The sequence below is a fragment of the Dendrobates tinctorius genome, unplaced genomic scaffold, assembly GCF_039654945.1.
Source record: "Dendrobates tinctorius isolate UK_male_01 unplaced genomic scaffold, ASM3965494v1 ptg000250l, whole genome shotgun sequence".
Lineage (NCBI taxonomy): Eukaryota > Metazoa > Chordata > Amphibia > Anura > Dendrobatidae > Dendrobates > Dendrobates tinctorius.
Genome location: NW_027361917.1, coordinates 39,609,168 through 39,621,935, shown reverse-complemented (window position 1 = coordinate 39,621,935; position 12,768 = coordinate 39,609,168). Strand labels below are relative to the sequence as shown.

The following is a 12,768-nucleotide window of genomic DNA, read 5'->3' as shown; positions in this document are numbered from 1 at the left end:
ACAAATAAAAAAATACACACATTTGGTATTGCTGCGTTTGTAAAAGTCTGATCTATCAAAATACAGTATAAAATAAATTAATTAATAAATTAATTTGATCTGTAAACGGTGTAATGAGAAAGTAGAAATTTCATAATTGTTTTTTTTTGTCCGCTGCATCATTGCAATAAGAGTCAAACAAAGCATCATATCTACTCCAATATGGTATCAGTAAAAACATCAGCTTGAGGTGCAAAAAAAATACTTTCACAGAGCCCCATAATCCAAAAATTGAAAACATTAAGGGTGTCAGAAAAAATGGCAACACAAACTAAAAAAATTTTTTTCAAAGTTTCCCAAAAATTGTTTCATACTTAAATTGAAAAAAACAAAACAAAACTATACTTGTTTGGTATCTGCATAATCATACTGAGCTGGAGAATCACATTGCCAGGTCAATTTTACCATACAGTAAACATTGTAAATAACAGACAATTGTGGAATTGCACTTTTTGTGCAATTTCAACACACATGGAATTTTTTTTTCTTGCTTTCCGGGGCATTACTCGTACATATTAAAATGAATCGTGTCATTCAAAAGTACAACTGTCATGGTTTGAACAGGGTTCTTGCCCTGCACTTACAGGGTTAAGTGTACGTGGCCTTTTTCTGGATCTGGGAGGGGTATTTATACTCATTCTTTACCAGGGTTCTCTGTCAGCTATACTGTTGTTCTGGTGTGTCTGACCCCTGGTGTGCGTGTATTCTGCGTTGCTTGTTTGCTTCCCGTGTATGACCCGGCCTGTTCCCTCACTCTGTACTCCGTTTCTCGTTTTGGTACTATTATCTTCTCCGGTTCTGACCACCTGGCTTGGCTATCGTTACTCCGTTACAATTTGTCCCTATTGTACCGTCTATTGCCCGTTCTGGTTTTCTGACCTATTGCTATGTCCTGACTATCCATTCTGTCTAACCCTTTGGTACTGTATTGCTATCTTGTGCTTTGACCCTGGCTTCATCTGGTTTCTGTCTCTGTCTATGCCCCTTGGTAACATTGTCCTGTAGTTACCTTTCTAGGAGTTTCCCTGCAGCTCCTAGCTCTGTGGAGCTTAGGCCACGCCCCCAGCAGTCACGTGCTTCAGGTCCTGATATACTCTGAAGCATGCATCGTCACCGCTGCTGCCCTGCTCCACAGGTAACTTTGAGCACTGTTTTTGTACTCAGGACACCCGCACTGGCTCAGTGAGCAAGTGCGGTGCGGGGCTCCTGACAACAACTTGTCCCGCAAAAAACAAACCCTCATGTGGCTATGTGGATGGCAAAATAAAAAAAGTTATGGCTGTTGGAAGAATGTGAGGAAAAAATGAAAATGGAAAATGACCCTGTCATGAAGGGGTTAATAGCTTTACATTGGAAATATGACAGATCCTCTTCAAGCACAAAAACTTGACCAATGTCTAAAGGCTTCATGGAACTAGATTATATTATCCCACAAGGTTGTATACTTCTGTGTATATGAATCTTTTCAAATCTTCACATAGAGCCAGCCACTCATCATCTCTATATGTTTCAGGATTAAAATATTTTCTGATGTTTTCCTGACTTGGAATAGTGATGTGATTGTATAAAATGTGAATTTTTCTCTGCCCAGAATTCATGTACATGGTCCTTTGCTGTTTGCTATTGTGTTCTCCTCCATTGTTCAGTGAGTTATTACAGATTATTTCACAGTGAATTGGAGCTGAGCAATTGATTACATAAACATTTCTTGCTCCAGATCAAAATATTGTTACTAAGCTCTATAGAATAATTTTACTTTTCTTCCAAGCAGCAGTTATGAAGCCAGTGCTAGAATGAATTGAGATTTTCTTTCCTAGTAAATTTTCTTTTTAAATTTTGTACACAATTCCTTTCTATTTAACTACAGATGTGTCCACTCTTAAAGGGAACCTGTCACCAGATAAAACGCTGTTACCCTGTATATGTGGGGACAATCTGTAGGTTAATAGCATTAATAATCTGCATGGCACCTGCACTTAGCCGAACACTGCGGGGAGAAAATTAGCTTTATTCTCCCCGGCATCATTTGGTTTCAGTCACGGGGCGGCGCCAGCGCGGGTTCAGTCTTCATTCTGAGTATACAGCTGCCTCTCTGTATTCTCAGAGCGGTGACTGAACCCGCGCCGGCACCATCCCCATGACTGAAAGCAAATACTGCTGAAAAGAATAAAGTTAATTTTCTCCCCTCAGTCCTTGGCTAAGTGCAGGTTAGTAACGCTATTAACCTGCAGATCAACCCCTTATCTGCAGGTTTATAGCATTTTTTTCAGCAGGTTTTTGTTATGTAATCCGCAGCATATTGAAAGGCAGAGACCCTGATTTTAGCAATGTATCACTTAGGGTACCGTTACACTTAGCGACTCACCAGCGATCCCGACTAGCGATATGACGCGTTCAGGATCACTGGTGCATCGCTAGGTGGTCGCTAGTGAGCTGCCACACAGGCAGATCTCACCAGCGACATCGCTGGGGACAGGGACCGATACTTACCTGTCAGACGAGGCGATCCTGCGTCCTCCCGCCCGGCTCCACGCGTCGCTCATTGTCACAGCAGGAAGCGCCACAGCAAGTGACCGACGAGAAATGATCCAGGACCTTCTCGCGCGACCAGCGATAACCAGCGGGGGAGCCGGTCGGAGGTAAGTATCACATGCAGCGATATCGCTAGCAATATCGCTGCTACATCACAAAATCGGTGACTTTACAGCGATATTGCTAGTTATATCGCAGTGTGTAACGGGGGCTTTAGTTTACAGCATGCAATAGTCACAATTTTCCTTGCTGCAGATCTAGCAGAGAGGTCAGTTGTGAAGCTGTGCGTAACCCCACACACACCACAGCTTTCTCTGTACATTGTATACTGACAGAGAGCTGCTAATCAACTCTGAGGGTATGGCACAAGGTCAGTTGTCCTCTAGTGATAATGTCCTATTGATAAAAGAATGATTGTATTGAAAAAGCAAAACACAGCCTAATAAATGACACATTACTGTAATCAGGGCCTCTACCTCTACATTATGGTGCTCTCAGATTACATAGGTTCCCTTTTAATCCTTCTTCAATTGCCTCAGTGAAGGCCGATTTGGCACTTTTTTTGGCAATGCTAGGTATATGGAGACCTGTATGTCTCATTAGTATATATACTAACATATTGTGAATGTGAACACAGCCTAATACTTTGTGAAAGTATATTAGAAAAGTAGACTAATTTTCTTTTTATAAAGTGATTAAACATTGTTTACTCTCCACCCCCCATAAAAAAATTAAAGAAAAACTTTAAGTGTAAAGTATGCAGCATACGACTTTCATTTTGCCCTTTCTTTTCTTTACTAGATAGATCTGCAAGTGTAACCATTACTAAAAAAAATAATAATTTATGCACAACACGCAATAACTTATATTGCGTTGGTGAATTAAATGGTTAACTACTGAAGGAGTCAATAAAACTCCATTTCTTCCCATTTAGCCTGAATTATCACATGTTCTGTAGTGAGTCGCTGGCAGATGGGAGCTCATTTATACTGCTTGACACATGTATTTTAATAGCTTTATATTGGACACATGAGCACAAAACTTGACCTATATCTATAGGCTTCATGGATCTAGATTAGGATATCCCATAGGGTTGTATAATACTGTGCACTTAAAGATTTTCCCATAGAGCAAGCCTTTGATCTTAATATTATTATGCTTCGGCATTAAAGTAAAATATAGAAATTAAAGTAAAATATTTTCTGATGTATTACTGATCATTTAATGTACATGGTCTTTTGCTGTTTGCAATTGTGTTTTCCTCCATTCTTTAGTGAGTTCTTACAGATTATTCTGCAGTGAAGTGGAGCTGAGCAATTGATTACATAGATGTTTCTTACCCACCACTCCCGAGATCTAAATATTGTTCCTCAGCTTGATAGAATAATTTTAATTTTCCTCCAAGCAGCAATTATGAAGTCTGTGCTGGAATGAATCTCATTGTGGATATTAGCCATGCATAGCAGACATTTCATTATTAACATAGCAAGCTGCTGGATCTCTGATAGACTTCACACTTTCAGGGGTTTTTACATCTGGTTTTTGACTCCTATTACTTTGATTAATGTATTCACAGATGATGTGTTGTCCCCACCGCATAACACCAGCACCGACCTAGCCGATGTGATGGAGCAAATAAACAGCACCTTTCCACTCAGCAGCTGTAAGTGGTATATTTTATATGTCTCAGCATTGGACATAAAATCCTCTTTTACCTTTTACATTCCCATTGTAAATGCTGGTTTCATAGGAGGGAAATGGCAGGCAAAAATCCTTCCATTTGTTCTGTGACTTCACAAACCCTGAAATCTAGTATTCGAACACCATTTCATACATTTCCTTGTGGTTTAAATTACATTTTGTTTAGACCTGTTTCACAGGAGCAAAATAGTTAGTTAACAGTAGTAGTTTTTTTTATATGTTAAGCTACGTAATTAATATTTTTAGCATTTTTAGGGCTATTTTTGATGCAATTTTTATAGAAAATATTAGTGGTAAATTGTACAGGAGGGTACAATTTATGTTTACTTTTTTACTTAGATTTTATTTAATTTTATCTTGATAACTTATAGTATAATAAAGTTTCAATATGATGAGTTCCCATGCTTACCTAGTTATTTATTTTTTCGCATGGTCAGTCTAATCCTTGTCCCTTTTTTAGCTCGGATTGTGGAATTGTCACATCAACATCTAAACTGGGTTCTCACGTTTTGTTTTGGTTGTTTGATGTATAGGGATTATCCTAATTCATATTACAAGGCTCGTTAAAGGGTCGATATGTACTTGGAGCATCGCTGCTTCCAACAGGTGGCGCTATAGAGTTCAAGTTCTCTTCTCCTCTGAAGAAGCAATTTACATTTTAATTTTTCCAGAAGAACATTGCACGGCGAATAAGCCTCCTTAACTTGGCCTGCCAGAGGTGATATGTCCCTCTCCACAAGGAGAATCTTACACCATAGCAATCAGAGTAAATACCAAATAATGTGATATCCATGTATTGGCAATGTAAATTGATGGGAGGTTCCCACCAACACCACATGCTATTCGTCCTGCAGACCATGTGTGTGCATGCGCTACAGTTTTTTAACTATTGCATTCGTTAGAGCCCCAGTTTCAAGTAAAAAAAGCCCCCAATATACTACTGCACTGCCATGAAGATGCACCCAGTGATCACTTGACCAGATATGTGAGGGCAGAGGCCATTATGTTCTAACAATGGCGCAGAAGTGGCTATAAACATATAATTATGGTACTGCTGGTTTAATGCCCGACAATGCACTGTACATTTTTTGGTAAATGCTTTTAGCTGGTTAATATAAAGCAAACCTATTATGTGAAAGAAAAACAGCAAAAAATGTTTTATGCTGTAATGTGCGTAGCCAGTCCAGAGACATTGAAAGTCATCTCCTGCTCTCAAGTCTCCTTCCCAACTTTATCCAACAAACTAGCAAACCATAAAGGACTAAAACACAGTCTTAAGTGAAGTTTGAAAAGCTATATAAAAAAAAAAACCTGACAGCCGTGACATTGAAAAATGAAGCTCGATAATATCATATCTCCAGAGTAGAGACGACCAGGCAGGTTTGTGCTGTGTAATTTCTCAATAATAAGTGAGTGAAGAATGATATACTATGCATCAGTGTGTTTATTAAAAAATGCAAAATAAATATGAATACCTCCCATATTACATTTCATTAGATGCGTCTGGCGGATCCACAGAGAAACGAAGAGCTAGCTTTTCAGATGATGCCTTGTCGTAGATTACTCTGTATTGGAGATTATTGTGTTTGTCTGGAGACAACTGTCCCTATCTATTGTCTCTCCTGACAGGATTTATGATTTTTTTTTTCATAGATTTCTGCACAGGTCGCTGGGGTAAAGCGAATGATATGGAGATATGCTGCGCATTGAATAGTATTTATGCGATAGGAGCCTTTAAACACACAGTGACAAAAATACCAAATTTTCTTCTCCCTTATCCAGGGCTGTGAAGGCTGGCAGGCTTTCTCTTGAGAGACGTTAGAGGGCAACACAATGTGCCTACCTGTTTTAGTGAATATAAATCTCCTTATATTATTTAATGGATGAGTGGCTCAGTGGATAAAGTACTTTACTTTTCACAACAAGCTTTTAACATTTGAATTTAACTTTTAGATTCTCTTGCCGCTATGTAAAACTATTGACTTTCTAGACACAATCACAAAAATTGATTCTTTTGTCTTTGGGTCACACATGACTTGTGTTTGCATTTTTGACACAATATTACTGTCAGGTACAGGTACATTATTTTGCGAAGACTTTTGTTTTCTAAATATACTCTATAGATGAAACCCGACTGGCATTGAATCGGTGGGTCTCAAGAGCAATGTTTCTTCCAAGCCTTCGTATTACAGGGAGTTTGTCACCTAGGTGCCAAATTGGAGCAATCCAAAACAAATAAAAAGTGCTGTATGCCATCAAATTATGTTTCCTAATTAGCTAGAGTAATAATAAGGTCTATCTGGTCGAAAGAAGTGGTTAATGTATGGAAAGGCATGGTAGTCTAGGGTAATGATTACTATCGTTATTCCTCGTGGTTTAAGGCAGAAAAAAATATGGGGTACGTGACCACGATCAGGAATTGTTGCGGTTTTGTCTCTGTGTATTTATGCAGCGTCAAAACCACAGCGGACAGCTGTTACAGCATAGTGGATGGGATTTCTAGAAATCCCATGTCCATTATGTGTGTGTATGTGCACCTGCGGATCACCTGTGGAGACTGACATGTGGCGTGTTTTTCACGACCACAGCATGTCAAGTTTTGTTGCGGAGACTAGATGTGAATAACTTTATACAGCAAATACCTTTTTATGTAATCATTTATACACCAACCAATCTTGGTCAGCCACTCCAATATATAGGTAGATCATAGGAAAGATGGAACATTCAAATTCATGAAGCTGTGGTGCTTTGGTGGTGTAATGTACTCCACAAATGTATTTCTGTCCATCTATAGATGCGCCTAATTCGTTAAGTGGCGTACACTTCTTAATGAATTGTGTGCATTGTACTCCAGCAAGCCCATGCACAATGCCAGTCATAATGCACTGCTGAAGTGGTGCCACTAATCTAAGTTCTCTGCGCCTAGTCTTATACTTATAAGCTTTCGACTTCAGCTGTTCCTGGTGCTGCTGTGATCCCGCGCTGACATCCTGCAATCGCAACTTCTGACTGACTGGAAGGCAGAGGTAACTGTCACAAGCTCTCAATGTAAGTCTATGAAAGCCTTGTTCAGTCTCTCATAGACTTACATTAATTTGTGACTTCTCGGGCAAACCCTGGAGTGATCTGGCTTGTCACCAATTGCTAAGTGCAGGGAACTTACATTAGAAGCACCACTCCAGAGCTGCAATACAAAAAATACCTGGAGTGGTGCTTTAATTAATTGCCCCCTTAAATCTGCTTATTAGCTGTATTCACATAACAATAGGTTATTTTAATTTATTTTTAAGCAAGACTTTTTTCAAAAATGCTGTATTTTTCATTTTGGATACAATGAAACGATATAAAATGGTTGTTTAAATGCATCTAATGCAAAATCTACATGGATTTATTCCACATCTTCCCTAAATCAAGAAAAAAAGTTATCGTTAAATCCACTTCTGTACCATTCTCCATTTAACACCTTAATGACCGCCGATACGCCTTTTAAAGGCAGCAGTTAAGGGTACTTGTTCCTCAGCACCTCTTTTTAACGGTGCTGAGAAATAAGTGTATTGTGCCCTCCAGCGTTGGAAATTCTCCAGGATCTCGGCTACCGGGTGTAGCTGAGACCCTGGAGAGCATGATTCGGGTTGTTTTTTACCGAATAACAGCGACCGCAAAAACAAAAGTCTGATTTCCCATTTAATTTCTCTCTCCTCAGATGTGATCTAGTACATCAGAGGAGATAGAAATGGGGTCCCCTGGTACCTCCGGTGTCCCTGGACCCTCTTGCATCCCCCGGTGATGTCCCCCAGCCATCGGCGTTGTCTTCCTGGAAGAAAATGGTGGGCGCATGCGTAGTGCGCCCGCCGAGATCTGACAGCCGGCACCCGTCAACAATAGGAAATTTTTCCTATTGGTTGATTATCACTCTGATAGAATTTTGGGGGGTTCCACTGTTTAAAATCAACCCCCCATTTATCAACCCCTTAGTTAGGTAAAAATCATAAAATAAAAAAAATGTATTTCCATTTTTCCATTAGGGATAGAGTTGGGTCTACTTTTAGGGTTGGGATTAGAGCTAGGGTTACGGTTAGGGTTATAGCTAGCCTTAGGGTTGGAGGTAGGGTTAGTGTTAGGGCTAGGGTTAGGGTTGGGCTAGCGTTAGGGTTGGAGCTAGGGTTAGGGTTGTGCTAGGGTTAGGGCTAGGGATAGAGCTAGGGTTAGGGTTGAGGTTAGAGTTGTGTTGGGGTTACGGTTAGTGTTGGGGTTAGGGTTGGGCTAGGGTTAAGGTTAGGGTTAGGGCTGGTTGAGGTTAGGGCTGTGTTAGGGTTAGATATAGAATTGGGGTGTTTCCACTGTTTAGGTACATCAGGGGGTCTCCAAACGCGACATCGTGTCCGCCATTGATTCCAGCCAATTTTGCATTCAAAAGTAAAATGGTGCTCCCTCTGTTCTGAGATCTGCCATGCACCCAAACAGTGGCTTTCTCCCACATATGGGGTATTGGCATACTCAGGAGAAATTACACAACAAATTATGTGGTCCATTTTCTCTTGATACCCTTGTGAGTAAAATGTTCATTTTTATCTTTCACATTGTTTAGTTCTCGTGAAGCACCTGAAGGGTTAATAAACTTCTGTGGTTTTGCACACATTGACGGGTGAAGTTTTTAGAATGGTGTCACTTTTGGGTATTTTCTGTTATATTGACCCCCCAATCTCACTTCAAATGTGAGGTGGTCCCTAAAAAAATGGTTTTGTAAATTTTGTTGGAAAAATGAGAAATTGCTCGTCAACTTTTAACCCTTCCTAGCAAAAAAAAATGTTTCCAAAATTGTGCTGATGTAAAGTAGACATGTGGGAAATGTTTTTTATTAACTATTTTGTGCAATATAACTCTCTGATTTAAGGCCACAAAAATAAAAAAAAATGAAAATTGCTAAATTTTCAAAAATTTTGCCAAATTTCTGTGTTTTTTTATAAATAAAAGCAAGACTTATTGAAGAAATTTTACCACTAACATGAAGTACAATATGTCACAATAAAGCAGTCTCAGAATCAGTAGGATCCGTTGAAGCGTTTCAGAGCTATAACTTCATAAATTGACAGTGGTCAGAATTGTAAAAATTGGCTTGGTCTTTAAGTACCGAATTGGCTCTGTCACTAAGGGGTTAATCTTACTTTTTAGGCTATGTACCCACATATGCAGAAAATTCCTGACTAAAAACCGGACTCCTTCCCAGGAAACGCACGTTTTTTTCCGTGCGTTTTTTGTGCGATTTTTGCCCGTTTTTTAAGCGTTTTTTTTTCCGGAGCATCCCCAGTCTCATAGAATATAGTTAAAAATGCGGATTTTTCCGCGAAATTAATGAGCATGCTGCGTTTTTTACAGCGATGCGTTTTTTTCGTGGAAAAAAATGCATCAATATGCACAAAAAGTGCAGAATTCATTAAAATGAATGGGATGCTTCTTGTAAGCATTTTTAAGCGTTTTTGCCAGTAAAAACGCTTAAACGCTTACGTGTGCACACACCCTTAATCGCAAAAGGGGATTAAATTGATATATTGGTGCATGTGGACATCACAATTTATGGTAGGCTCTTATGTTTTTTTAAATGACTGGGAAGTGTCTAAAGATGATTGACATTTGTCAGTGTAGACTGTTTCCTTAGAGGAGTTATTGTTGCATCTTTTATATGAAAGGTTCCCCCATCTTCTATTAGCTGAGATGCATTTAAATATTAGTCTTTTTATTACTCATTGTAAATCCCTCTGCCTGTCTGCTAGGATGTAAGGGAATGGCTTCCACACTACACCACATACATTTAATCATGGGAAAGGTTATGCTCTTCTGTAGGGGACCTACAAAGACTTAGGAGGATCTTCTAGTTTAGCTCAGAGCCAGGGCTGGTCCTGAGCAAATGTCAGGTTTACCATCAGAGCGTGCAATTTATCTTTTCCCCTTTGAAATCACTTGCACTGTGAGATCGTCTGTACTGTTTGACTCTGTGCACAGAAAACAGGACTGTAATTGCAGAATTATGTGCTGCTAGCTTAATCAGGTCTCTTAGCTGCAGGCTTTATTCTCATTTTCAAAGCTGCCAAACCTGCTGTTTACTACATGCTCAATCTCTAATATTTTGCTTTATCGCTGAACACTAATGGATTTTTCTTTTAATATTTGCAGCAAGTGTTTCTGGAAGACAGCAGGTACGATTCATTTCCAATTTACCAACTATACATTAAAAGGCTTATATGAAACAAAATATTTTACTTTCAGTGTTAAACAGATATTGTGGGTTTTCTCGTGTTTAGTTTATCAGTATCCCCTTATAACCAAAGACAGACATATCACATTCAGCTGCACAGGGGCCCATAAGAGTCACAATGCTTGTAATAATCAGGACACTGCTGTGATCCTTCTGTTTTTTTTCCTAAAAATTCCTGCGACAACTAAGGACATTGTGGCAGGGCACTACCGGCATCTGTCTTTGCTCTCTAGATGCTTTCATATATGTTAAAAATAAAAAAAACGATTTGCTTCTTCTCAAAAATGTGATCTTTCTCAGGATTCAAACTCACAACCTGTAGCATTGCAGATTGCCGCACAGTCTGTGGATTACAGCTAACCATTCTAATTATAGGATTTTATAAATAATATAGACATGTCTGAGTATTGGTTTAATCACAAGAACTCATACAATACCGTGAGCAGTTTATCTATGGTGATTCGAAAAAGGCAGATAATTTGGCATGATTGTTTTTTTTCTCTATTAAAACAAGTTGTAAAGCTTACATAGATGTTTGGCAAAATACTTTAAAACATCAACTCATCTTGCAAACTAAACAAAATTTCATATAGTGAAGCTTGTACTAAAATAGAAAAAAGTATGACTGTTACAACTATGAATGGCTAGAGTAGAAACAACTCCCACTTAAAGGGAATCTGTCAGTAGGATCAACCTTCCTAAGCCGTCTATATGGGCATGTAGGTCATAGGAAGCTGAATAAAATTATATCTTGATATCTGCGATTTGATGTCTTATTCCAGAGAAATCTACATTATTCTTTTATGTAAATGTGCTCTTCCAGGGGAGGACGCTGCCTGAAAGATATCTCTGCCTCCAGAGATTATTATAAATAAAAGGGGGAGATACCAGCATGAGACAAGTAACTAACACATCACAGGCAAAATTAAACTTGTCTTCTTGCAAACACATTTTTTGCTTCTCTCTCATCTCTGTTGTATTGTAACAATATTGCAACCCTGTCTGCCTGTGAGATGTTTCAGGTATAATCACACGCAGCTCTGCATTGAGATCAGGAGAGAAGAGAGCGGCCATTACACATACACTGATAACTCCTCCTTCATGTAAAATAAGCTCTGGAGGCAGAGTTATCTAGCAGGCAGTGGCCTCCCCATAGCCTGGGAGAGGTCATTTATATAGTGATAAAATATGATTTATCAACAACATTGCATCTGATATTAGGCATATAGATAGGACTGTTTTCAGTAGTCTATAACCTGTATACCATATTAATAGTTAAGTCAAATGTGGTGATGGATCCCCTTTAAAAGTTTCTGGGATTCACTTTCCGTTGGTGAGAACAGAAGAAATACACAGGCATGTCATTTCCAACAATCACCAGCATATTTTATAGCTTTCATGAATATGGGCATTCAGTACATGAATTTAGGCAGGCCTGAAGACATTATCTCCCTTCTTTACCCTAACAAAAGGAACAAAAATAAATAAATCAGGTTATTTAAACTCATGTATCACAAAAATCTCATTGTGTATGTGCATGTGTTTTGTGTATATGCATATTTAATATGTTTATGTATAATAATAATATAATAATCTTTATTTTTATATAGCGCTAACATATTCCGCAGCGCTTTACAGTTTGCACACATCATCATCACTGTCCCCGATGGGGCTCACAATCTAAATTCCCTATTAGTATGTCTTTAGATTGTGGGAGGAAACCGGAGTGCCCGGAGGAAACCCACGCAAACACGGGGAGAACATACAAACTCCTTGCAGATGTTGTCCTTGGTGTGATTAGAACCCACTGAGCCACCGTGCCACCCTATAATATGGATGTATAATATACAATATAATATAATGCATTAGCATATGCATAACTTATATGTGTATGTCTAATGTGAATATCAGAGTTAGTGCAAATCAATTTTCAGGACCCACTCCATCAGCCAGATCATTAATCTACTGCCGTTGGATGGAACCCCTGTGAACCGTCTTGTACCTGATGGCACGCCTGGCACTTCCTGCGCAACGTCAATGCAGCATGACATTTCAAAATGAACATGTCAGAATATTTTACTAGTGTTATTGACAGTATAAATGTCTAAGTTTCGATAAGAAATTGTAGATGCTAATGAGTACAGAGGTAGGAATCAAATACGAGGTAGGAATCAAATAACCAGGGGCAGCACGGTGTCTCAAGTTATGGAATGCTTTTTGAATGAATATTTTTGTATTAGCTA

At 38.9% G+C, this 12,768-nt stretch overlaps 1 protein-coding gene across 7 annotated transcripts in view; it reads left to right on the top strand.

Annotated features, from left to right (window-relative positions):
* The window catches only part of UTRN (utrophin), an 897,027-nt gene that overhangs the window by 876,211 nt on the left and 8,048 nt on the right, over positions 1–12,768 (top strand). For all 7 annotated transcript variants that reach the window (XM_073557627.1, XM_073557629.1, XM_073557628.1 and 4 more), the window contains 2 exons: positions 4,148–4,234; positions 10,444–10,466. In XM_073557627.1, the coding sequence (XP_073413728.1) occupies positions 4,148–4,234; positions 10,444–10,466 (110 nt within the window). The remainder of the gene's footprint in view (positions 1–4,147; positions 4,235–10,443; positions 10,467–12,768) is intronic.